Source organism: Coenobita brevimanus, chromosome 24 (assembly GCF_032717465.1).
Source record: "Coenobita brevimanus isolate Jiangsu-jjx chromosome 24, ASM3271746v2, whole genome shotgun sequence".
Classification (NCBI taxonomy): Eukaryota; Metazoa; Arthropoda; class Malacostraca; order Decapoda; family Coenobitidae; genus Coenobita; species Coenobita brevimanus.
The window spans coordinates 10,667,212-10,694,552 of record NC_136977.1 but is presented as its reverse complement, the minus strand read 5'-3'; the positions used below and the strand labels follow the sequence as shown (position 1 = coordinate 10,694,552).

The 27,341-nt window shown below is 41.3% G+C and overlaps 1 protein-coding gene across 2 annotated transcripts in view; it reads right to left on the bottom strand.

The window, feature by feature from the left end:
• Positions 1–1,111: 1,111 nt before the first annotated feature.
• Positions 1,112–27,341, bottom strand: part of LOC145393426 (organic cation transporter protein-like) — a 157,099-nt gene continuing 130,869 nt past the window's right edge. For both annotated transcript variants that reach the window (XM_080267523.1, XM_080267522.1), the window contains exons 9-13: positions 13,042–13,337; positions 10,061–10,221; positions 9,505–9,692; positions 4,534–4,670; positions 1,112–2,226 (exon numbers count right to left, since the gene is read on the bottom strand). In XM_080267523.1, coding sequence (XP_080123649.1) covers positions 2,082–2,226; positions 4,534–4,670; positions 9,505–9,692; positions 10,061–10,221; positions 13,042–13,337 — 927 coding nt within the window. In that variant the 3' untranslated portion in view covers positions 1,112–2,081. The remainder of the gene's footprint in view (positions 2,227–4,533; positions 4,671–9,504; positions 9,693–10,060; positions 10,222–13,041; positions 13,338–27,341) is intronic.

The following is a 27,341-nucleotide window of genomic DNA, read 5'->3' as shown; positions in this document are numbered from 1 at the left end:
ACGCATTTCCATTTTTTACGAGTCCTTTTGTGCTGTTTTTATCAGTGATTTTGGATATGATCATTTGCATCAGTCTTGTGTACATTGACCTGTATTGCTGTTTATGAATCTGTTCTATTTATATCTTGGGATTCATAGTTCTGAGAGCTCTACAATACTTTACATATATTAACTTGTTATATATGCATCATCATCCTTTACAAACGTAATTTCTGCCAGTGTCACCGTTTCCCAGGTAATAATAATAATAATGGTAATAATCATCAGCAGCATCACCATCATCGTCATCGTCATCTTCATCATCCGTCGTCGTCGTCATTATTATCCTGTTCACCATTAAATTGATGGAGTGGGAAGCATTTGATAATAAGAATAGGAAAAAAAAAAGAACTGTCATCACTATATCCACTCAACTGGGACATAACCATTCATTTATGATCCAAGACTTCGTAATTAGTGGCTCCATTTTACTGGCGAAGCTTGCACACGAGTGTTTTGCCAGACTAAATCACTCGAACACTAGCTGGGGAGAGCCATAGCGTTGACTACCAAGTTAAAATCAGAATTCGACCCTGATCATGTTCATTTTGCCATCCATATTTCATTCATTCATTTTGATCTTTCATCAGTTCTTTTGCTTCCACATGAAATCGTTTATTCCTTGCTGTCTTGTACACTCACATACCATTTCAGACCATCTTCTTGGCATTTCAGTTCTTCAGTTTTCACTCTCTCGTATACCTCTTTCACCACTTAGGTCATATCCACTTTTTCTCAGGCTGAGCTTTGATCAGAGACGATCGCTTATGGTAGATAAATGATAAAAGCAATGCCAGGAGACTGGCAACGTTACTGACAAGGACGGAGCCTGAAGTTAACTAAACGTGTACGGCTACCCACGACAGTATCGTATTCGTTATTTACTAATTCAGAACTAATTTCAGTTTCGGAATTTTGATCACACAAGAATTAAATACAATATCACTCATTTCGACCTTTGTCCCCTCTCACTCCGAGATAAACGTCAGGACTGCATCTGTGTTTCTGTCATCTTTCCTGTCTTATTTGGGGTGGCTAGTAAAAATGCAGGACGATTTTATCACCACTTTACTCTCACTGGCGGTTACAAAGAAACTCACTAATCTAAGAAAGCATTCACTCATACAAGATTTAAGTATCACAATCATAATTCTGACCACTAGAACCCATGTCTGTATTCGTGTTGATATTTTTTTCCGCTGGATCAAAGTGAGTGCTTGATATAAAGAGTTTACCGTTATTATTATTATTATTATTATTATTATTATTATTTTGTGTGTGTGGGGGGGTATGTGGTCAGCCGTGTAATTTCCCTAATCTCTCTCACTGGTGTGTTTCTGATGATGATTCTGTGTGTTTGATAAATACGTGGTGATGGATCACTCTATACGAATCGGTATTTTTTGCGGTCCGTTCTCTTCTTCCATTAATAAGCTGGTCTCTGGTGTCTCATTTTTCTTGGCACATAATCGGTGTCACTTAATCCTGTTTGGCATATTTTCTGATACATTTTTTACCTGTATTGAATAAGTTATTCTAAACTTTCGCACTAAGCTACATCAAAAAGTCGTTCGTTCTGGTAAAATTACGTATCACAGATTTTATAAGTTATCTCGTGGACACACCACAGATCGAACTTCATGTTTCTGAGTTGTGCTGAAATAAAATTCACGCTGTTCGGTCTCATGGTCTCCACTCTACAGACCATTTACTGCCTCCTGATCTCCAAACACTCAGTTAATTATAACGTTTTAAGTTCTCCACGACGATAATGCCTCTTTCTTTGTGAAGCAAGGTGCATAGGTTACATGAGATATTATATATATATATATATATATATATATATATATATATATATATATATATATATATATATATATATATATATATATATATATATATTCTCATTTTACTTTTGCAACTGCCAGACTCAGTTCAAAGAAGAAAGATATAATCAGAGTCCGTTAACTCGTGTACTTGCTGCCGCCAGATGATTTTATTCAGCTTGGGGGTAGAGTCTGGCGGAGGAGTCAAGCGTGGTGTCAGACCGCGGACGTGTTGGTGTTGGCAGGGCTGCTTGTGTCTGCATCTCTGTTGACGTTGAAGGCGGGTTGAAGTGCTGTGTCCTCTCCTTGTTCCTCTTCTGTCTCCCGCACTGCTGTTATCGTCTGCCATGTCTCGCCTTTGCTGTAAAAATGAGAGAGGCATTTAACTTTAGAGAACAAGAAAAATGTGCGGATAGTAAGAGAGAAATATGCGGTAACCAGAAAAAAAAAAAAATGTATAGACAGAGAGAAATATACGGTAACTTTAGAAAGAAAAAATGTGAAGCAAGTTAGACTGTGAGATGAAGCGGAGATTCTGGAGGCTTGAATGATTTGTGAATAATTGCGCGGCCTATTTTACTAGACATACTGTTGATAGTTTTCACACTTTTGTACATACCGGTATCTCGTTCCTTTTTCTGTGTCTTTAATTCATCCCATCCATAACTGGGATGAACGAGGATGATGAATGATGATTAACAATGAGAGACTGAAGGTGTAGTCAAGCCCCGTTTAAAAACGGTCCACTTGAAAACATCTCCAGCTTAGAGTAGGATATATCGTCTTATTACAAGTAGCTTTGGGGATTTCGCAGTACATAATTCGTAGAGATTTAGTCTGCATATTACCCTGCAGTATCCTCTCCTATGTTATTGACGCACAGTATGCCGATATTAAGATACTATGAATAACTTACAGTACCGCAGAATGTTCAAGCCTAATACGCACAATAAATCGCTAAGGAAGTAGTGCTAAGAGTGCCACCTACTCCACTTACAGTAAGGCCCACTGTTCATGACGAAATCACAAACGAGGAAGGAAGGTTAGACGTCTTTTGTTTTCCGTCACGTGTTTCAGTAATGAGGTCAGTTCACTTCGTGATCAATATTTGATATGACCTTTTTATTATTTTAGTTTTTTAATGTTACTCACAGAGGCAGGTATATGGTAGGGGCGCGTGCTTTCTGACTGATACTATTTTTTGTTTTAATTGAGCTAACCAAAGGAAAATGATAAACCGTCTCCATTCCCGTTAACCTTCTTATGCTAAAGGTTTTTCCACACCTGAATACTTAACTCCTTAATGAAATGAGAAATATTAACACATATATTTTCCCCATATTTAGATTATTTGAGTAACTTTCCATCCTCCGAAAGTAAAAAAGAGGGAAACAAAGTCTCCTAGTCATTTCAAGAGACGCTGAAACCTAACTTCCGCGTGTATATGTGTGTGTGTGTGTGTGTGTGTGTGTGTGTGTGTGTGTGTGTGTGTGTGTGTGTGTGTGTGTGTGTATTTTACCGTCAGACGATTTTGCTCAGACGATTTTTGAGCAGCTTCCCGTCGTTTAGAAGTTGAGAGAGTAACTTTACGTGAAGGCACATATTTACTTTCTTTACTTTACCCGACTTTTTCCGAAGAGGACTTAAAAACTGTGGTTAAAGGTCTAATTTGGGGAGATTTACTTCCCTGGATATCTGAATTTTTTCCTACCTCCTCTCGGAGTTTTATTTTTTTTCCTTTCCTCACCTTCATTTTATATATCGTATTTCATATAATAACCCATCCACCATTGTCCCTCTTATCTCAGTTTTCTTTACTGCGCTGTTTTTCCGTTATATGGTAATTTTTTTTTTTCTCTCTCTCTCTCTCTCTCTCTCTCTCTCTCTCTCTCTCTCTCTCTCTCTCTCAAAACATTCAAAGACTCTTCACTGTACTGATTCACAAAAATTTTTTTTGCGCTGATAAGGAGTCTACATGTGGTAACGCTTCGCATCTTGAGTGCAGCAGCTGCGTCGTTTAGGCGGGATCCTAACTTCCGCGTATTTCCTTGCACCTCGCCGTGGGAAGGACCTTGGTTTGAGCTTGGCGAGCTGCTGTTTACCACAAGGGGGCGCCGGATGTGTCCTGTACTGTGCCTGTAGGACGGCCTTACAGGAACAGCTGCTTGTTTGTGGTCGACGGGTGTTGGTGGCAAGACAGACCGAGATTAGCCTAAACAACAGCAACAACAGCTACTATTACTACTACTACCACAACCACCACCACCACCACCACCACCACCACCACCACTACTACTACTACTACTACTACTACTACTACTACTACTACTACTACTACTACTACTACCACTACTACTACTACTACATTTATTTCTCTTCACCACCCTAAAATTTCCCTCCCTTAATCGTTCGTCCTTTCACTATAATACTGCATTCTTCCACTACACTCCTGTTTCTCTGCATTACACAAATTTATCTCCATTTCACCGCCATTCCTTCCATTACACAATTGTTTCTTCCCATTGCATCGCTATTTCCTTCCACTACACCCCTCCATCATTCCACTATTGCCCATTATTCCACCACTCCTCCCTTCCACCATTCCGCTGTTTCCCTTCCACCATCCCATTCCGTTCCTTCACTACGCCCTACCCCTTCCACGTCTCACCTGCGCCACCCCTCCACATCGTTGACGGTATCAGGGAGGGCGCGATGGTTGGTCTCAGGCAGAAGGCAGGTCAGCAGGCCGGCACTCACACTCAGCAGGCCGAAGATGGTGCTCGGGACGGCCCAGTGGTACATGCCCTGCAGGGGAATGTACATTAAGTTATTATCGCGTTCATATCTGGGTTGTTAACGAATATCATGTTTATTGCGTCCGTATCTAAGTATGTCCTCGTATCATATTTATCGCGTCGGCATCCGCATCTACGTATGTCTGTGATAACAAAGTGACACGTGTATGCCTGATGCGATATGGATTGGAATCATACCTTGTCTTTGGATCAAGGAAGAAGTGATTTGATTTTGGTACAGGGTCATCAGATGTCAAGGTTATAGTTCAAGGTAAAATTTCAGACTCGGCGTCGCTATGCTGTCTGCGACTTTTTGATCTAATTTCATCCTTGATACCTCCCTCCAGACGAGTGTATTTAGCTGACAGGAGGTTTCCTGTGATAGAATTAAGGAAGAAATCAGAGTGGAGTGATTTGGAAGAGGAGAGGGAGAGGTGTATATAGGGCCTGATATTTTATTCTTACTACCATGCTCTCACACAATTGTATTCACCTCGAGGGGTTTTTCGCAGTGCTTAAGGGAGAGACCAGAGGAGGCTGTTTGTTTGGACGAGGGGAGAAAGGAAAAGAAAGAATGGGAAAAGAAGCCCAAGGGTAGTGTACAGTCGGCATCAAAAACCCTGTTTCCTCCTCTGCCTCACTTTCCACGAACTTTGAAATCAGTGTGGTGGACCTGCAGCCAACGACGCTTGTGACATTGATTTGAGGCTAGTTGAAGTCATCAGTGCCGGTTGCTGCAGATTCACACTGATATTCAGAGTGCATGGAGAGAAAACGCAGGAGAGGAAACACGACTTTAGATGCCGACTGGACAGGCTCCGGGGAGATTTAGGTGGCGACACTTTACACTTACTACCTCCAGACGATTTTATTAAGCTTAAGAAAATGTTAGAAGTTTTCTTTTTCATTATGTGGGTTAACGAAGTTTGATCTGAGAGGAGAGGAAGAGAAAGAATGAGGAGGAGAGGGAACGTAATTAGAGATGTAAGCAGGGAGTAAGAAACGTAATAATAAGTAAATGAATGAATGTAATTGCTGGTTAGTTACGAGCGAGGGCGAAGGCCTTGCGAATCGCTCGTCAAGTTGTGGCATTTTCTTATATGAACGGCCTAACCCGGCCTGACCCGACCCGACCCGGCCCGACCGTAACTTTTGAGAAGCTTAAATCTCATCAACCACGGGGCTGATCACAGCGTGGTTTGCACCGTATGGTAGCCCAGTTCTGTAAGATTTGTTTTTGACAGGTTTCATGACACCCAGGCGGTGCACGTGGCACGCGAAAAGTGTAGCATGTCGAAAATTTTCAGAAGAGGGCCACAGACCAATTTGTCGTAAAAACATGAAACTTGGTAGGTGGGTAGCCATCAATATATTCTAGGCATCCTCGGGGTTTAAGGAGATTTCAGTGCTTTCGGATTTAAATGTCCTCACTCGTACCTCGCCGATAAAGGCGTTTTACAGGTATGTAAATACAGTATATAAAACCTTTGCATCTATACACCCTCATACTACCTTTCAGCCAGCTCACCTGAAAGCCAACCTGTCCATTAAGTAAGCCTACTGTAGCTTTTGATATAAAAAGATATTTTGAGTATAGGTTTAATGTAGATTATATAATTTCCCTTTAAAAAACAAGTATACGTGTTTAGTGCTGCCACCATTTTGGGAGGAACACACGATACAGTCCCGGTCAGTCTCTTCTTTATTTAAGGTTCCGAGCCAATAAAGTGAGATTCTAACCCATACCATTTAACCATATCAGGCTCCTATGACCCGTTCTCAGCTGAATAAACCTGTATAGGGTTAGCTGGAAGAGAATATTAGACTATCCGAGTATGAGTGGGTTAATAAGAGGGCTGACATTGACTTTATTGGACAACGGCACGAGAAAGCAGTCAACCCTTCAATCTATTGACATGTTTTGGTGATTTATTCTTGGTACCTCCAGACGATTTTATTCACTTTCTGGGAGACGTCGCGTAGAGGAAGGTAAAATGAAAGCTGTATCTAACCTTTCTAGTTCGAAAAGTTTCTCCAAATGTGAATAACATTGAATGGAGGAAGGGAGAGAGAGAGGGAGAGAGAGAGAACGTCATCGAACAGAAAAGGTTACGTGTAGGAGGAGAGAGAGGGAGGAGTCGGTAACAAGGCCAGAATATTGGAAAATCCTCCATCTGTTCGGATTTCAAGTTTGAGGGAAAAAGTTGACCGCCTGGAGACACTGCTTCTACTCGAGCGCGACAAACTAACTTAGATGGTAAAAGTTGTTCTCCCTGCTGGCCAGATTTCCTCCCCATTAAGCAGGAGTGGCCAGGGGTACAGAGGGGTGGAGGGGGAGAGGGATACGGGGGTGAGGAGGGAGGGAAAAGAAATGAGGAGGGTAATGGGGAGAGGAATGGGTAGGGCGGTAGATAGATGGAGAGAATAAATGTGTGTGTGTGTGTGTGTGTGTGTGTGTGTGTGTTTGTTGGCATTCGAGATTTGGAGTATCGCACTTGACTGGCATGTTTTTATTTATGTGACATTTTCCCCGAGCACGCTTCATTTCGTTCACCTTCTTAACTCTCATTTGATTGCACACACACACACACACACACACACACACACACACACACACACACACACACACACACACACACACACACACTGTCTGTCTGTCTGTCTGTCTGTCTGTCTGTCTGTCTGTCTCTCTGTCTGTCTGTCTGTCTGTCTGTCTGTCTGTCTGTCTGTCTCTCTCTCTCTCTCTCTCTCTCTCTCTCTCTCTCACTCAATACTGGTTCTTATACTTTCCATCCTTCTTTATGCTTCCTTCCCCTATTTCACTTTAGCTTTATCATTGTTTTTCTTCTCCCAGTTCTCTCAGTCCCGGTATCCCAGTTCATTCAGTACTCCCACAGGCCTATCCCAGATCTCTTCGGTCTCTCTCATCACCGTTACTGCAGTCTCTTTCATTCTAGTTTTCTTAGTCTCTTTCATTCAATTTCTCACATTTTTTTATCCCATTTTTTTTTTTTTTTTTAGTCTTTTCATCCTTGTCCCCAGTCTCGGATTCACGTTCTTATTTTTTTTAAATTCGATTTCTCAGTCTATTAGATTATTCTGGTTCTTGCTGTCTCGTCTCTTCCAAGTCACTGACTCTTTCATCCCACTTCTAGTAATGTTTTATACTGGTTTTTGCTTCATTCCAGTTCCTTGTCTATTTCATTACAGTTCTAAGTCTCGTTTCATTTTTCACAGGCTCTTTCATTTCAGGTCTCGGTCTCTCTGTTTCTCAGTCTTTTCCTGTTTTCTTTCATTCCGTTTCTCAGTCTCTCTCACTCCTATTTTCAGTCTGTCATTCCAGTTCTCAGTCTCTTTTACTCCAGTTTTCACAGCCTCGTACATCCCAGTTCTCAGGATCTCCTTCCCTGTACATGCCAGTTCTCCCAGTCCTCCTGTCCAGTTCAGCCGTGTGTATGTAATGCTCAACTTTGTGCTGAAGTTCGGGAGTTCTCTTCCGTGTTTAGGGAAGTGTTTTCGGGTAGGCGGGTAAGGAGGAGGATAGAGAGGTTTGGAGCAAGGAATTGCACGGCTGAGAACAGTCTGGGGAAATTGTGTCATTTAAATAGTCGTCACTACTCTTTCACGAGACTCACCAACGCAGTAAAGGAGACTCCGTTAATATAATATTACCAGTCGTGAACTTGATATCCAAGCTTATCACAATAAAGACGGTCCTATAATATTCGTAGTGCCCTACTGGTTAAATATGAAAGGTGTTCCCATCTTTTGGTGAGAATAAGGTGACCAGAGTCCCGCTTTTTGGACGTCCGTCCCGCTTTTTTAATTGTGACTATAATGTCCCGCTTTTTTAGCAAATTATCTTAGTTGTCCCGCTTTTAGAAACTTACTATTGTATTAGATATAACATGACCTTCCTTTATGAAATTAGGATGAATTAGAAAAATTATGCATAATCCTAACCAAATGAAATACCGAATTATTAATATAAAATCTGTAATGCTCACTAGCTGGTAACTTTGGTTGACCCATTCCCTGTATCGTACGGTATGTTCGGAGTTCGTAGGAGACGTTAGTGTTTGATTAGCAGCCTCAGTTTGAGGTGTAGCGCACCAGCGTCCGCTGTCACATTAGTCAATATCTATCAGTCTATATATCTATCTATATCTATATATGTCTCTGTCTATTTGTCTATCTACCTACCTATCTATCTATCTATATCTATCTATCTACACACACACACACACACACACACACACACACACACACACACACACACACACGCACGCACGCACGCACGCACGCACGCGCGTCCCGCTTTTAGCTCCAATAAATCTGGTCACCTTAGGTTAGAAGGAAGACTCTTAGGTTTCAGGGGAATGAATGCGTAGACAATGCCTAAAGCTGGATGCACATACGTGTTTACGATCAAGAACACAGATTTGTTTGCTATACACCACTACGTCTGTCTCATACGAGACATGCCCGTCACTTTCTTCCCTGATGCCATACATCAAAGAATTGTTTTCGGGCAAAGTACCATACAAAGTATCTCCTAACTCTCATCTCAGGAACAGTATCCATCAGAGGACAGTGAGAAGTACTAGAGGTGAAGTATTAGACGAACCGGACTATTATTGTTGGTGGTATTGTGGCTCCCGGATCATCTGAAGCGTGAGCCCAGTCAACTGTAGATTTAAGTTTCCCTTCTGCATTCCACCATCCTCCTTTCATGGGATAGGGAACTAGTTGAGGAACGTTTGTATAAGCAAACAGTTGAGCAGCCCGGTCATATCCAGCACCATCCCTGACTGAACTGCAGTGACTCGTGTTTAGTGACCCACCAGAATGTCATTGACGAAGGGGGAGATGATGGCTCCAAGGCGCCCCATCATGGAGGATATGCCGATGCCGCGGGTCCTGAGGCTGGTGGGGTAGAGCTCGCTGGAGTACAGGTAGATCACTTGGTAGGCAGACGTGATGCAGAACTTGCCTGCCATCACCAGCGTCAGGAACCACCAGCTGTTGCGCTCTAGAAGGATTGAGAGTGGATTAGAAGTAATGCAGAAAAGAATGGAAAGATAGATTTAAGGGGGAAAACGTAATATTATAACCACTAGCTATCGCACTCTAAAGAGGGAAGCAGATGGATGTAAAGTCAATTGAGGCCAGGTATAAATCAAGGAGAAAATAAAATTTGCATGGAGAAAAAATAGATAATAGGCTACTGTTTGTAATATTTATTTTTATTATGTTGTAAATTATCTACTATTACTGTGTATTCCACTTATTAAACTAATGGCACAAAATTATGCTGTGGTCATTAAGTAAATGTTGATTGATACTTTATTACCAGCACCTTCCAAGATTTCAAGTATAGTACATGTCATTCTCACTCACCATCGGGCACAATGAGAATCACTAAAATGGCAGTACCGCAGAATAAGAGGAAGGAGATGAGACAGATCTTCCTGCCAAACTTGGCCACGAGAGGGATGATCAGCGTGTAGGACGGGATCTCCATCAGGCCCCCCAAAAACATGTACAAAAACGGGTCCACGCTGAAACACGGAAAATAAAAGATTTATAAATATATACAGGAACCATTAGTTTCCGAGTAGACCGTGGATGAGGTGGAGGGATGGAGTTGAGAGGTATATGAGGGAGGGGGGGGTGAGTTGGGGGGAGGGTAGTCAAATGGTGGGTGACAAAGCGACTTGGAGGCGTTTTGTCTGCGGCCACCCTTTGCGGGATTAGGGCGTCGGGCTAGAGATAGATAGAATAGATTAGTTTCCTCTGAAACATGTAAGAAAACAGATCCACTTAAAAACAGAAAACAGAGGGTGTAGGAGTAACAAAATCATGAATATCTTGGTAACAGCGTCCAAAGTATGATACTAGAGCTTGGGCTGATTTAGAGATAACTGAGTACCAATACAGTATACTGTATGGTTCAGTTTCCTCATGATTCTGATACCTTCTTCTGCGTTTCGTCCTTACCAAACCTAAGTTTAACAATAAACCATACTAACCCCTTTAGGCTATATAGTGGCTTGCCCAGAGGGGTGGCACTAATCACCCCAGAAATATGGCTGGCCATCCCAAACTTCCAGGAGGGGAATACCCTCAGATTCTAGCATTTCCTTAGCCCACTCTATAAATAAACTTGGTCACCCCATGGCTGCCATATTTTTAAAATCCTAGCTACGCTGCTACTTCTTTCGTAGGCCCTACATGTATTTTACCTCTTTCTGTCACTCCACCCAGGTATAGTACTTAAACTCTCTCACCAATTCAAGTTTTTCTATGTACATCGTAACAACAAAATTATTAAAACAGTTTAGCGTTTTAATCCCTTATTTCCGAGGATTTTTATCTCATTCTACCACAAGACAAAGTTAGCCTATTCGAGTTAGGAGAGCCCCTTGGTACTGAAAATGGTCTGCGAAGATTGTAATCCCGATATAAAATCCGAAAGTTTATTGGGTATCTGTCGTAAAAGATTTCTCCTGAAACTGTCTATAAATTTATTATACTTCATTGCTCTCCGTGATGTTTGGGGAACATTTTCATCCTTCCTTCCCCCCTTTCTTTAGCCCTTGCTCCATATATTAAGAAAATTTGTGTTGATACTCATTATGACTCTTCAGTCAATATATACTGCCTTGCACACCCATTTGCTTTTGCATTATTGCTTTTCTGTGTCAACAATGACTATCTCATTCTTTGGTTGAAATGGGCCACTTTATCATCATGTACGGATTACTTTTATTTCATATATTTATTTTATTTGTAATCGTTTTGTTTTGGCTAAATAAAAGTGACTAGTGGCGGGCAGAATATGTACGGTAGTAGTGAAGGACCATAAACTGAGACTGGTCTAATCCCAGTACAATAAATAGGTCCTTCATAAGCTTAATTAGATCATCTAGGACTAGGAAGACTGAGAATTTGGACGCATTGACCAGGGGCCTTGCAAAAGTGTTCATCACCCAAGCTTATGTTTTCCTGTTTGAAGCGGACCTTTTTTGGAAAGCGTCACACACTCTTGCGAGATCGGTCATTTTGCAAATTTCCTAAACCACAACCCTGGTCAGTTTGCAAAATTACCGTACCTTTAAATGTCTGGATACTTTACACTAACCTAACCAAACCAAATCTAACTTAACCTGTGTTAGGCTAGTGCAAACTACCCCCTCTTGGCAAACTGACTATGAAATTTTGCAAAATGACCGATTTCGCCGGGAATTTTGCAAAATGGACAATTTCGCAAAATGATCGTAACACACACACACACACACACACACACACACACACACACACACACACACACACACAGATATAAAAAGATATATATATATATATATATATATATATATATATATATATATATATATATATATATTTATAGATAGACAGATAGATAGATAGATAGCAACCTTGGGCAAAGTAGTACAGCAGATCGAAGTATTCGTTCGTTAAAAGAGGGACCAAAACTTATCCTTTTTACTCACATCAGTCCTGTACGGTAATGATAATTTTATTGTTGTTGTTGAGCAATCCCGGTCCGTCTGACCGAGCAGACTCATCAACCACAAGCAAACAGCAGCTCCTGCAGGGTCGTCCTGTGCAGTGAACCCATGTTACCTTGTGGTTGACAACGCTCGGCAACAGCGAGGAGCGGGGAAAAGTGTGGAGGTTTGGTTCCTGGATGGATGCCGCATATGCGACTCTCCACCCAGTTAGCAGGGGCACCATAGCAGGCTCCACATCACCCCCTTTATAAGATTACAGTACCACCCATCGTTGTAGATGGTTTCCCGGGATGCAGGAACATTAGGCTTGTCACTCAGTGTATTCACCTGAAGTGGAAAGGAGAGTAATAAAAAGTATCAGGATGGAGAAGGACAAGTAGGAAGAAAGGAGGACAGCTACAGAAACAGAATGGTGGAGATTTTACAACCATGAGCTACGGAGCTTCATCATCAAGGCCAGGTTTGTACGAATAGGAATTTTCAGGCATATGTTTCTGTCTTTAGATGCAGGGTCAAGGAGTGGCCTTGTCAGTCAGCCACTCCCAAGGATTTTTGCACGCACAGTGCTTCATTCTAACCGCCCCGTGTTGTGCTTCACTTAGCGAAGCTCCGTATGGTCCCTTATCTGCCAATTATTTCAGTACTCAGTAATTCATTTCTGCACAATACTTGCCGGATGTTAGTTCATACACGAAAAAGAAGAGGAAGTCTCTCTCTCTCTCTCTCTCTCTCTCTCTCTCTCTCTCTCTCTCTCCCACACACACACACACACACACACACACATATATATATATATATATATATATATATATATATATATATATATATATATATATTTAATCTGACCTGAAGTTAGAAGAGTTGAGCGAGATGCCGTAGTAGATCATGGAGACAGATATCCAGTTGAAGTACAAAATAAGTGAAATCCTCCTCAGCATGGGCGTCCTCAAGAACACGAAAGCACTCTTGCTCCGTCTCCAGCAAGAAGAAGAGGGGTGGTCGGGAGAGGAGGACTGTTTTCGGATTTGTAAGTTGTTTTGATCACTACTTTCTCCCGCCATGGTTTGTTTTGATTCTTGACTCGTACTGTCTGGTGCCTCGGTTTCCTGGTTCTCATCTCGCTTGTCCCCTTCCTCCTCGGCCTGAAACGATTGTAAGTGGCAGATTATTTATTTACTAGTGTTTGCCCGCAAAAATTTGCGGGATTAATTAATATCATTTCCATCACAGAATGTTTGTAAGTACCAGTATCTTTTATTTTTATACCATTATTGAGCCCACAATGACCAATTCCGACCCAAAAGTCGAAAAAATGATTTTAGCATATTTTCGAGAGTCGCGATTTCCGAAAGGTTCACGCCGTCGCGTTGTGCGCGATTGCCTTTTTTTTTTTTTTTTTTTTTCGTGGGACGGTATTATCCGGACACTCCGTGGACTTACCCGGCATAATGCAAAGAGAATATGGTCGATATCTATTACCGTTCTCGTGAAAGAAACGATCAGACGCACAGACAGACATTTTCACTTTTCGCTGTTTCGGACAATTTCGCGCTATCTCGATGCTTGCGATCACAAAAATTTCTGTTTGGTATTTTTCTGACACTCCCTTGACTTACCCCGACCTACTGCAAAAAGAGTATAGCTCGATATCTATTACCGTTCTCGTGAAAGAAACGAACACACACACACACACACACACACACACACACACACACACACACACACACACACACACACACACAGCTTGACTGCATTATTTAGAATATACTGGAATTCGCGAAGTGAAAGCGGGTATTATATTTTGCTCGCAGTGTGTGTGTGTGTGGGTGTGGGTGTGGGTGTGTATGGAGAAGTAAAAAAACAAATAACAGCTTCAGGGAAAAGATATTTGTAAGAACAGTTAAATGTGTTTTCCAAAAATAAACTTCACAAAACGATGCTGATGAAAGCAGTGCACGAAAAATAACAGTGATGAAGCCTCCCCTTTGAATGTTTATATAATGGAAGGAAATGAAGGGGCGTGAAAGAAACATCCAGGAAAATATGACTGATCAAGGAAGCGAGCAAAATTATTGAATGCATAGGAAAATAAGTAGTTGTAGTAGTGGTGGTAATAGTAGTAGTAGTAGTAGTCGTTGTTGTTGTTGTTGCAACCTCAGGCTGATCTGAACGTGAACCCACTGGACTACAGGCTTAAGCTGTCCATCTCTTGCAGTCCTCTGTCCTTTCGGGGCTATTCTAAAAGAAGTGAAGTACGTGTATATAACGGGGCGGTGGAACGGCTCGATCATATCGGTGCCACCACATAGTGGCGTCCCTCCCCAGAACCAGAAAGTTAATTAAGAGAAATGATGTATACTTCGCGGAAGAAGTGAATTAATCGTCCGACTTGAGGGAATCCAATTAAACGAAACCGCCCTTGACATTTTTTCAATTACATCTATGACCCACAAAATATTTTAAAAATGTCCAATATTAATATCACATGGAATGCCGTGAATATTCGGATTTTTCCCTCAGACGCGGGGGAGAAATTTTAATTTCATATATCGTTTGATTTTTAATCCCAAATACCGAGAATATTGTGGATTCAAAGACATTTCATATATATTTCAAAACTATTTTTAATTATGCTTAACGTTTATGAATCTCTTGGGAGGAAAAATGGGGCTTTAGTTATCAGTCAAGCGAGAAATGAAAGTTTCGGGTTTTTGAGATAATGGTCTTGTTTTGGCTACTTATACGGTTTTCATTTAATTGTGGCCTAAAGTTGCACTCTCTTCTTCTTAAATGTTGCGTTGTAGCAGTAGGTTAACGTTAGACTTTGATGCTAGTCGCACAGAAGTGCTATGGAAAGGATACAGTGTTGTAGTATTGTCTTTTTCTGCCTCTGAGCTTCGTGAAATAAATTCCAAAAAGACGAAAATCTGGACTATTTGTGTAAAAGAACGACTGTGTATTAAGTGACGTCACATTTGCCTTATCGAGCCGGTATTGGGAACAGAAGTGAATAAGAAGTGAACATATAACACAGTGTCAGGACAGGATAGATAAGAAGTAGATAAGACTGATAGGCGCTAATGTAACGGATGAATACATATGAAGATGAATATACAACACAGTGCCGGGGCAGGATAGATAAGTAGATAAGACTGATGTGTATTAATGTAACAAGTTAATATGGTGGTGAATATACAGCGAAACGATTAGAATAGATAAGGATTAGATAAAACTGATGTGTATTTATGTATGGATATCAGCCTGCAACACGTGAATATATAGATAAGGGTCAGTGACAGGAGCTAGAATAGATAAGGCGTAGATAAGAAGATATTTGCTGATATATGGATATCATCCTGTCCTGATCATTCATTTTTAACATTTGCTTACGGTCAGCAGACTAAAATCGTTTGGTGTTAGATGGACTTATACTGGCGAAGACGCGATTAGGAAAGACTAGATATAAATAAATAAATAAATGATAAAGAGAAAACGGGCTTATGTATGGGTATCATTACATAGTTCTGTCCCGACCACTGCAACTTTTTTTCCTTTACTTGGTGGATAATTTCGCCTTTTTGTAGCTCATATTCCGGTGCTCAGTGGCAGAATATTAGCACCATGTTTTGTTGTTAATTTATTGCATCGCCTCTTTCCATAGTACTTCTTCGTGATTAGCACCATATTCTCCTGTAAATCTGTTGCTTCATGTCCGCGTTGAAGATGGAGAGATTGCAAGTTGAAGTAAAAATAGTATAATTCACCAAACTTAGCTGGAGGATGATATGCGCATTTTCTTCATGTTGCTATCAGACGATTTTATTCAGCTTAGATGAGCATCCTGGTGGAGGAGGGCGGTTAATAGGTGCTGTTTCTAACCTCTCCAGTTCAAAAAATCTCATGATGTGAAAAATATTGTCCAAAGATATCAAGAAAGAAGTGTAAAAAATACGTCCTCTGGCTGAATAAGAGAGAGAGAGAGAGAGAGAGAGAGAGAGAGAGAGAGAGAGAGAGAGTGATTTGTCGATAATTTATGAATTTTGCGTACGAAAGCGGTAAAAAATTCATTACCACTTCCCAGGCTTCGACTAATACTGTACAGAGATCCAGCTGATGTGCTTATTGCTGGTTGGTTTGGTATGGTTTTGGTTCGTTTCAGACATGGTGTGGCTAAAGGAGGTACTGAGAGCGAGCGCAGAATTGTAATTACGCACACACACACACACACACACACACACACACACACACACACACACACACACACACACACACACACACACACACACACACACACACCTATTCTCTCTCTCTCTCTCTTTCTCTCTCTCAGCATGGGAGTAACACCCTGCTTCCTTGCATAATGAGGGCTTGAGTCTGGGCGGTGCAGAAGGGCCCAGGGAGAGATAGTGGAGGAATGGAGAGGAGGAGGAGGGGAAGGGCAGAAGAAGAGAAAGCGAAATAAGAAGGAAATGTGAGGAAAGAGGAGAGAGTGTATGGGAGAGAAAAGGGAAAGAGTAAGAAAGGAGGATAAAAAATGAATTACAGTGCAATGAAGGTAAGAACGGAAAATGGTTGATCAGGTATTGGGAGGGAAAAGGAATAAAATTTGGTGGGAATGAATGAAGGAGGAAAGGAAAGAAGGAAGGAAGGAAGGAAATGAGGAGAGAAAAAAAGAGCAGTATTTAGAGATGCAGTTTAAGGGATTAGCTAGGGAAAACTTGGGAGGGAATGATGGAGAAAGTAAAAGGAAGTGGAAGTAGTTGTAAGGGAGAGTTAGTGAGGAAAAAGAAAAAGCAGGAGGGAATGAGAGCAAAGGGGAGAAGAAAGGAGGACGTACAGGGAGCAGAAAAATCTGAGGAAAGGACAAAGAGCTGGTGGAAAAAGAAAAAAAATAAAAGAGGGATGAAAGAGAGAAGGGATGGAGGGAGAAAGAGTAGATGATCAAGAGGAAAGAGAAGTTGTAGAAGGGATAAAAAGAGAAAGAGTTGAAGTGTTGGAGGCAGGGAAGGAGAAAATTGGAAGAGACCGGAAAAAAGGGGGTAGGTTGGAGAAAATGGATAAAAGACAGATACATATAGATAGTTAGGCAGACAGATAAATAAATTGATAGAGAGAGACACTCACTGGTAAATGGATAGATATGTAAGTAGGCAGGCAGGAAGGAAGGAAGGAAGGCAGGCAGGCAGATAGATAGATACTGTAGATAGATACAGATAGACTGTTAGATTGATAGAATATAGAAAAAATAAACGTATAGCAGAGATAAAAAGAGAGAAAGAAGATGAGCGTGGCAATGTAAGGAGGAAGATGGAATGCATGAATGCAATAATAAAAATGAAATATAAAACAAGCAAGGAACGAATACGATAGAAATGAGGAAGGTATGGACGACTGATGCAAGTGAAGTAAGCTGAAAGGAGAAACAAGAGGAGAAAATCTGAAGGGGAGGCAAGAAGCATAAAATTTTTGGAAATGAAAGCAGTGAGGTGTTGGAAGAAAGACAGGAAGAATTTAGGGGAAAAAAAGAGGGGGGAAGGATTGAGAGGAGAAGAAAGGGGAGAAGAACGCAGAGAAGTGGAAGGAAAAAGAACTGGATGGACGGAGGGAGGGAGAGAGAAGCAGCGTCTGAAGAACGTAGGGGGTAGAAGGAGATAAAATGGATTGGGGGACAGAGAGAGAGAGAGAGAGAGAGAGAGAGAGAGAGGGCAAAAAGTGGAAGAAAACAGAATGAAGTAAAAGCAAGAAAAGCTGTCTGGAAAGAAGGGAAGGATAGAGAAAGAGAAGAGAGATATAAAGGGAGAAACAGTGGTGAGAGTGGAGAAAGAGAAGTGAAATATAAAGGGAGAATTAGTAATGGGATGAATGTAGTGTGATGGGAAAGGGTCAAGAAGAAAGGGAAAAAATGGGAAGAGGAAACAGGCAATAGTGTACAAGAGAAAAAAAAGTGGTGGGGACTAGGAGGCCAAAGAAGAAAAACATAAGTGAAGAAGCTAAAAGTAGACTGGTGGAAAGGAAAACTTCAAGGAGAGCAAGACATCAAATTTGGGGGTATGAAAGCAGAGTGGTGGAAATGGAAGCAGGTGTTGGAGTCGAGGCCGGGAGTGAAAAGTCGGAGGGAATGGGAGGGAATTATAAGAGAGGGAGGAGGAGTGAGAGAGAAAAACTGAGATGTATGGCAGAAAGTAGGAGGAGGTAGATGGAGCTGGAAAAAGAAAGGGGAAAAATAGGTGGGAAAGGAGAGGGAGTGGAAGGAGCCGGAAAGACTAAGGAAAAGGTTGGTGGGAAAGGAAAAGGGGTACGAGCTGGAAAGAGAAAGGAAAAAAAAGTTGATGGGAAAGGAGAGGGAGTAGAAGGAACTGGAAAGAAAAAGGAAAAGGTTAGTGGAAAGGGAGAAGGAATTACATGGAGCGGGAAAGAAAAAGGATAATGTTGGTGGGAAAGGAAAAACAGGAGCGAAAAAGGGAATACGCGGAGAAAGGATGGAGGCATAATATGATATGGATAAGGGTCAGGGAACGATAGAAAGACGGAACGAAGGGATATATTCGTAACATAAGGATAAGGGGAAGAGGAAAGCAAGGGAATGGACCGATAATGTGAGAAATAAAGGAATAAAAGATGTGAAGGAAGCAGGGGAAGAAAGACAGGAGGAAAGTGCAAGGATGAGATGGATGGGATGGACGGAGGGAGAGAATGGAGTGGGTAATGGTGGGAAGGAAAGGATGGATAAAGGGAAGGAAGGGAAGGGTGAATGGAAAGAGAGAGGGAGAGAAGGAGGGGAAGAGAAGATTTATGAAAGAAGGTATTGCTGGAAAGTTTATTACAATTAAAGTGAAAGAAGTTAGTTTTAGGAAGACGATAAAAAGATTTAGTATGATTCTGGGCAAAAGCAGATAATGGACAAAATTCAGGGGTAAGCTGTCACCGGTACTTTTTGATAGCCACCACCTTGTTTTGGACTACATTAAAAGGAGAGATTAAATCAGAGCCTTTCTGCATTAGACAAAGGGTAAGAAAAGGGAATGTATGGTTCAATGCCCGAAGAGTAACCTCCACAATACGCAGAGCACACTCAGAAGGTTCTTGGTCACGAAAACCATAATAATTCCAGAGAAAGTCGGGGAGATAATTTTAATTCCTGAGGGTCTCGCAACTTTGGATCGTCAGAAGAGGCAAGCGTCACATCAATACCTAGTTATTGATTGACAAGATGACCTTGGCCTGAGTATGTAACATTTAACAGTGTGAAAATCATTGTGCACATATTCGAAACAACTATTTTTTACATTTCAGTTAGTACAGGGAAAGTAGGAGCAGTTACCAGTGGCTGCAATCGGCTGAGTCTTAGTGAGGAAAAGTTAGGCTTAGGGAAGAAGTGATGCTGTGCAGAAAAGAAATTGCAGGAATGACCTCGAATGTCGCTGAAAATGACGGAAAATGAGTTAGTCAGTGGTGCAGAACATCTCCCGGGGAAAAAAGTTAATGATGGGAACAATGTGGTCCCCATCTCTGGGGACTCCGACTGTGTTGTTGAGCTCCAGATTTAAGGTAATTTGGAACGAGATGTATATCCATTAATAATCTAGTAGTCTGGTGCATATACTAGGGGAATATCTTTAGGAGAGCATACAAGATAACTTTCAGTGTTTCTGAAACAGTGATAAGCATCTGTGAAACTGAAACAATGGTCAGGCGATGGGATAATGATGGATTGTGAAACTGGAGCCTGAGCACTCTCCTGTCACCAGTTGTTTGGGTGGTGTTATAAACGAGCCTTTATTTAATTGTTCTTCGTTTTTGTCGCCTCGTGTAACTTTTTAATATCCCCTCTTCTTCCTCCTCCTCCTTTTGCACACCCCTTTCAGTTTCTCGTCTCTCTCTCTCTCTCTCTCTCTCTCTCTCGAGTTGTGGCTTAATTGGTATGTGGTAGTTACAACAATGGTCTCGAAGGAGAGAGAGGAAATTAAATGATGTTATCAGTAAGTGCATTAAAAACCTCTCTCTCTCTCTCTCGAGTTGTGGCTTAATTGGTATGTGGTAGTTACAACAATGGTCTCGAAGGAGAGAGAGGAAATTAAATGATGTTATCAGTAAGTGCATTAAAAACATCTCTCTCTCTCTCTCTCTCTCTCTATGAATTTAGATATGTCTCTATGTATGTATAAGTTTAATGTATTTATGTATATGCGTACATGTATGCATTTGCCTAGTTGCCTCTTCCTAGTTCTCTCTCACCTCTGAAGCCTTCATACCGCATTGCAAAACATACACACTTATAATTCAACACGTATACATGCAATGAACACATGCATAGACACTCAGCTCACATCCCTCAGTCAGCACATTCACACCGTTGCACAACCTCGCTTGCAATTCGTCATTATTCTCGTAAATCCGGGTCATGCCCTTTTGAGTTTGTTGTTGCTGTTTGTTGTTGTTGCTGTTTATTGTTACCGTTGTTGCTGTTGCTGTTTGTTGTTGTTGCTGTTGTTTATTGTTGCTGCTGTTTGTTTGTTGTTCTTGCTATTGGTTGTTGTTTGTTGTTGTTTGTTGTTTGTTGTTGCTGTTTGTTGTTTGTTGTTGTTGCTGTTTGTTGTTGTTGCTGCTGTTGTTGTTGTTGTTGTTGCTGCTGTTTGTTGTTGCTGCTGTTTGTTGTTGCTGCTGTTTGTTGTTGTTGCTGTTTGTTGTTGTTGCTGCTGTTTATTGTTGTTGCTGTTTGTTGTTGTTGTTGCTGCTGTTTGTTGTTGTTGCTGCTGTTTATTGTTGTTGCTGCTGCTTGTTGTTGCTGTTTGTTGTTGTTGTTGTTTGTTGTTGTTGTTGCTGTTTGTTGTTGTTGCTGTTTGTTGTTGTTGTTGCTGTTGCTGTTTGTTGTTGTTGCTGTTGTTGCTTTTTGTTTTTGTTGCTGTTTGTTGTTGTTGCTGTTTGTTGTTGTTGCTGTTTGTTGTTGTTGCTGTTTGTTGTTGTTGTTGCTGTTGTTGCTGTTGCTGTTTGTTGTTGTTGCTGTTGTTGCTTTTTGTTGTTGTTGCTGTTGTTGCTTTTTGTTGTTGTTGCTGCTTGTTGTTGCTGCTTGTTGTTGTTGCTGTTGTTGTTGTTGTTGCTGTTTGTTGTTGTTGTTGTTGTTGCTGTTTGTTGTTGTTGCTGTTTGTTGTTGTTGCTGTTTGTTGTTGTTGCTGTTTGTTGTTGTTGCTGTTTGTTGTTGTTGATGTTTGTTGTTGCTGCTGTTTGTTTGTTGTAGTTGCTGTTTGTTGTTGTTGCTGCTGTTTGTTTGTTGTTGTTGCTGTTTGTTGTTGTTGCTGTTTGTTGTTGTTGCTGTTTGTTGTTGTTGCTGTTTGTTGTTGTTGCTGTTTGTTGTTGTTGCTGCTGTTTATTGTTGCTGTTTGTTGTTGTTGCTGTTTGTTGTTGTTGATGTTTGTTGTTGCTGCTGTTTGTTTGTTGTAGTTGCTGTTTGTTGTTGTTGCTGCTGTTTGTTTGTTGTTGTTGCTGTTTGTTGTTGTTGCTGTTTGTTGTTGCTGCTGTTTGTTGTTGCTGCTGTTTGTTGTTGTTGCTGCTGTTTGTTTGTTGTTGCTGCTGTTTGTTGTTGTTGCTGTTTGTTGTTGCTGCTGTTTGTTGTAGTTGCTGTTTGTTGTTGTTGCTGCTGTTTCTTGTTGCTGCTGTTTGTTGTTGTTGTTGCTGTTTATTGTTGTTGTTGCTGTTGCTGTTTGTTGTTGTTGCTGCTGTTTATTGTTGTTGCTGCTGTTTATTGTTGTTGCTGTTTGTTGTTGTTGCTGTTTGTTGTTGTTGCTGTTTGTTGTTGTTGCTGTTTATTGTTGTTGCTGTTTGTTGTTGTTGCTGTTTGTCCTTGTTTTTCCTGTTGCTGTTTGTTCTTGTTGTTCATGTTTTTAGTTTTTCGTCCTTTTGCAGCTTGTTTCACGTGACGAGGTGACAGAAAAAAAGAAAATGCTACGAGTCTACATTCTTTCAACAGCACTTCCTCATGACTAGCACTTTATTATGGTGTTAATTTATTGTTAGCATTCAAGATGGAAACATGGCAATTCTAGTCCGAGTTAGAGTAAAAATAATAAACTGGATTTTTTATTTATTTATTTATTTTATTTTTTTTAAATTTAGGAGAGAACGCTAGTGTTGAAGGGATTTATCAAGGATATCGCTATATCCCTCCAATTTGAAAAGTGTCTGAAGCGGAATGAAATCGTCAGGAAATGAAAAGAATATAAAAGAAAATGACATCCAGGGCCGATTAAGCCTGTCAAAACGCGGAAGCAAATGTACTGCACTTGTTCCTCCCCCCCCCCAAGCATTCGGGGTGGGAGGGGGGAGAGAGAAAAAGAGGTAATTAATTTTTTTTTCCTCGAACTAATCGCCAGCCAGATATTTTTAAATAGGGGTATGAGCTTGTATCATTAACATTGTTTCCTGAAAATTAATGATTGTAAGAGATTATTGGCGTGCATGGAGTTAATCACACACGATACACGTCTCATTTCCATAAATTACCCAAACATGAACAACGAGTGATTTCCCCAGGAAGCTCCGTTCCTCCAAATTACCTGAAAATAACTCTTTCAGTATGATGGTGTTGGGGAGGGACGCCTTCATGTGGTGGCGCAGATATAACAGGGTGGTGGAGCTGCCTAGTTTTTTTTTTTTTTTTTTTTTATGTGTCCGACTCTGGGCAAAGGCTTCAGGGCCTATTCCTAAGTCCTAGTGGTCCTCCTTGGGGCCCAGTAGTCTTGCTACATCTCCACATGTCACCACTTCGGCACTAACACCCACCATCCATATTGAATACATGCTAGAGCTGTCTCATACAGGACTGGTGTAGTGGTGTTAGCGGGGGTACTTTTATGAAATGTCGGCGGGTCATCTGGTAGATCAGAAAAGTCTGCTTTTTAAGAAATTCAAATCCTTAAACTGTTCCCTGCTCCAACCGGGATTCGAACCTGGGTCTGTTAGGACTGCAGTCTGCCTCTCTACCGATTCTGCCACCGCCCCTCAGTTCCCTCCCGGTTCCCCTGACGGTAGTGTCTGCAGGAGGGGGGCAGTTTTAGCCTGCAGTCCACTGGGTTCCCATGCAGATATGCCTAGGGTTGCAACTCCAACTGCTGCTACTGCTACTAGGTACTCGTACTGTCAGACGAAAATATTGTTTTTGTCAAACAGCTCAATTCACGCTACAATCACACGACTGTATTTTCTGTACCACCGGGTGATTTTCTTTCTATGACGGCGAGATGATTATATTCAGCTTAGAGAGAGAGAGAGAGAGAGAATATTGCTTTAGTGCCTGCAGTTAATAGTTTCATTACCACGCATTGCTGTTGCATTAGGAAATGGACAAAAACGAGAAAAAAAATAGTGTGTAGAAATTCGGCATTATACGGTTTACAGTAATTAATGAAGATTGCACTGAAGTACTGAAATAGTCTTAAATTCCACTCGATCTGTAAGAGCTATCTGTGGACTAAGGCGTCTTACATAAGCCCGTATCGTAAGTGATGTGGGAGGAGGCTTCGTAGCACCTCTTTCTTAGTGATTTATTGTGCACACCTCAGTATTTGTCGATATTAAGACGATGTAAATGGCATGCAAGAGAAATTTAAGGTGTAATAAGCAAAACAAATCGTTAAGGAAAAGGAGCTACGAAGTCTTTGATGCCAATTAGAATACGGGCCATACAGTAGATGAATGGACGATATAATGAATGATACAAGGAAGTATCAAGATGTAGTGCACAAAATAAATCACCGAGGAAGAGATGTTAGACAGCCTTCCAAGCAGACGAAAAATCTAAAGTTCGTTACCAAGCAGACGAAGCATCTATACTTTGTTTGGATTAACGTGGGCCAGAATTTCGTTATTTTGTAGCTTACTTCACGTAGCTCTGTGGCAGAAAAAAGACATCGCTGTGACTCTACATTCCCTTTCATAGCACTTCTTCCTGACTAGCATAATTCTAGTATTCATCTGTTTCCATGGTTTAGCATTCATGACGATGAGATGGCAGTATTAGGCCGAGTAAGAGCGATAAATAAGACAGTCTCATGGCTCTGCATCCACTTTATAGCACTTCCTCCTGACTAGCATCATATTCTAATGCTAACCCACTGCTGTGACTCAACATTCAAGACGGAAAGACGGCAATTTCAGGCCAAGCAAGAGCAAAAAATAGTACAACTTCAGTCTGGCAGCAAACAGCCTTCTGGAAACAACTTCATTACCTCACTAAATCAGAGCGACCTCGCGTGGAAGACCGCCAGAGACCCAGGTTAATTCACTTCACTCCCGCCTCTTGCCTACCCACCCGAAAAAGCAGGACGTGTAATTACCGCGATACCTGCCTGTTTTTACGTGTGTGTGTGTGTGTGTGTGTGTGTGTGTGTGAGAGAGAGAGAGAGAGAGAGAGAGAGAGAGAGAGAGAGAGAGAGAGAGTATATGAGGTTTCTTCCTCTTCCCCATGTGAGGTAGGCGCTAACGATCGATGATGTGAAATGTGGTGACACGAAAGCGCAGAATCTGGCTCACTTTACCCCTTTTTTTTTTTTTGGTAAGACTATTATATTTCGAAATTCCTCTATTCGCTACAGATTCTTCTTGTTCACAGTTTGTATGTATGTATGTATATATGTATATATTTATGTAAGTTTTCGACACTCCACCCTACCTACTGCTTACACATGTGCGTCCCGGTCTTCCTCATGTGTGTGTGTGTGTGTGTGTGTGTGTGTGTGTGTGACCTCTGTGCACATATGTAACCTGATCTTCCGCATGCCGTGTGGGTGTAAAAGTATGTCCTGATTTACATGTGCATGTGCGTCCGGGCCTTCGCTGTGCGTTTATTTGTCATTGCCTCTGTGTGTGTGTGTGTGTGTGTGTGTGTGTGTGTGTGTGTGTGTGTGTGTGTGTGTGTGTGAGTGTGAGTGACGGCCTTCTCGTGCAATCGAGTCCCTGACCTTTTCCATGTATGTCCTCGTGTGTATGTATGTAAGTGTGTGTGTGTGTGTGTGTGTGTGTGTGTGTGTGTGTGTGTGTGTGTGTGTGTGTCATTAGGTGGAGCGGTGTGGCTTCATCTTCAAACCCGGGAACAACTTCTGGCATTTCCACGCCTGTCAATTCGCGCCGTCCCGTTCCCATCCTCATATTTACCATCTGTAGCAGGCCATCTGCACGGAGCAGTATTTTCTTTCTAGGATGACCATCTTAACTTCATTTCACGCTAACCTAAACTTACCAACACTAACCTACCTTTATCCAACAAAAACTAACTTCACCCAACCTAAATATAACAGCCCAACCAATACCTCTCCCAACAGCCTGAAGCCAACATCCTAAACTAAACCAAACATAACCCAAACTAACTTATCCTAACCTAAATCTGTTGACTCAGCCAATGCCTATCCTAACATCCTCAACCCGAGAGCCTTACTTAACCCCATCTAACTTAACCTAACCTAACTTAACGTCTTCTACCATAACCTAACCTTGACCCTTCTGGAAGAGAAGTGCCGAATTCGACTAGCTACTGTATGGACATCTGCCTTCCGTCCCCGCCCATCGTTACTGAAGTCTCATATTTTGTCTCGTAATTTCCAGGGTTTATTGAACTTCCTAGTACCTCTGTCCTTGCCATTTATTGTTATTATTTTTTTGAGGATATGACACTCTACCAATCGTTTAAAATATGTTCTTGTTTTCATTAGACGATTTTACATAACTTTCGGGACACCTCTTGCACTGAAAGGATTGGAAACAGTCACTGATAACCTCCCAGTCACTGATAACCTCCTGTACTGTGAAAGGCCTCTCCAAGCTGAGTAAAATCGTCCGGTGGTAGCGAGAATAAAACGAAAAAAGCTCGTCCTCTGGTAGAAACGGGTTAATTTTCTCTTGTTTCCTACTTTTGCAGACTGTCGATGTGTCTTATTTGCCAGCTATAAGCTGTTCTTTTTTGTGCCATTGCAAACTATCGGTACGTCTAATTGCCGGATATATTTCTCATACAAGAGATCTTTAAAATGGACTTTACAAAATATGCTGCCAAAGAAGAGGTGCTAAGGGAGTCTCGTAACCTACGAGATTTCGGCTCAGAGACTTACATGAATGTTATAGAAAACTGAGATATTAGTTCACTTCCCCTATTTCTCTATCGTTTTGGGATTTTGTGTAGTATGAAACGTTAGAGGAATGAAGAACTTGAGCTCTTTCCTTTGTTTTACCTTCCGCCAAACTATTGCTCTTGTCTCCTAAGATTTATTCTTAAGATTAACCCAGCACAATCAAACCTAAGTGTACCTGACCAAAGCTAACTTAAGTTAACGTAACCTAATGAAACGTAACTTCACCTAAGCTAGCTTGACCTGATTTAACTTAGTCTAACCAAACTTAATCTAGGAAGGATGTGATGACCATCAGCTAGGGAAGTAAATTAAATACACACATAAGTTTGTTGGTTATTTTCATTACTATAGCAGACCTGTTTACCCCTTACATTGCTTCTGAGTAAGATTGGGTCCTAAAAGGCGTATACTGTAATTGGCTGGGAAAGTCAAAAGTGGCACGAAAACACGCAGTTGACAAATTGCACAGGTCAGCTGTTGCAATCAGCTTTACCTGTGTATATGTGATACAGTTTTAGCAGCATACATATAACTGCAGAGGAGTAACCCATTAACTGTACGTACCAAAAAAAAAAAAAAATCTGTGGTATACTGTCACGAAGTTCTGGCTATATGTTTTTGTCCTTTATTTCCGTTGGCGGAACACTCGTTGATCTGCGTGAACATTTAGAATTGTCCGTTTCTGTTTTGTGGAGAACACGTTTTTCTGCCAGATTCCGCTAGATTCCATTTCTGAACAGGGGTCTTGTAAAGAAAAGTGCAGTTGATACAGATTGCTCAGCCAGACGCAGACTGAGAATGTTGGCGACACGCGGGCAGATCCACAGCAGGACATTGCAGTACCAACGTCTTTTCACCGCAGAAAATAACACCATGAGCTCGATCACTCTCTCTACAATTTGCGTAAAAAAATGAAAGACATAGGTTTGATTTTTAGGGTTTATAAGCTCACAATGACCGGAAAATACGTAGTTTTGTACAGCCAAAGCGTATAGTAAACAGGCCTGGTACAAGAGGTACTACTGGATC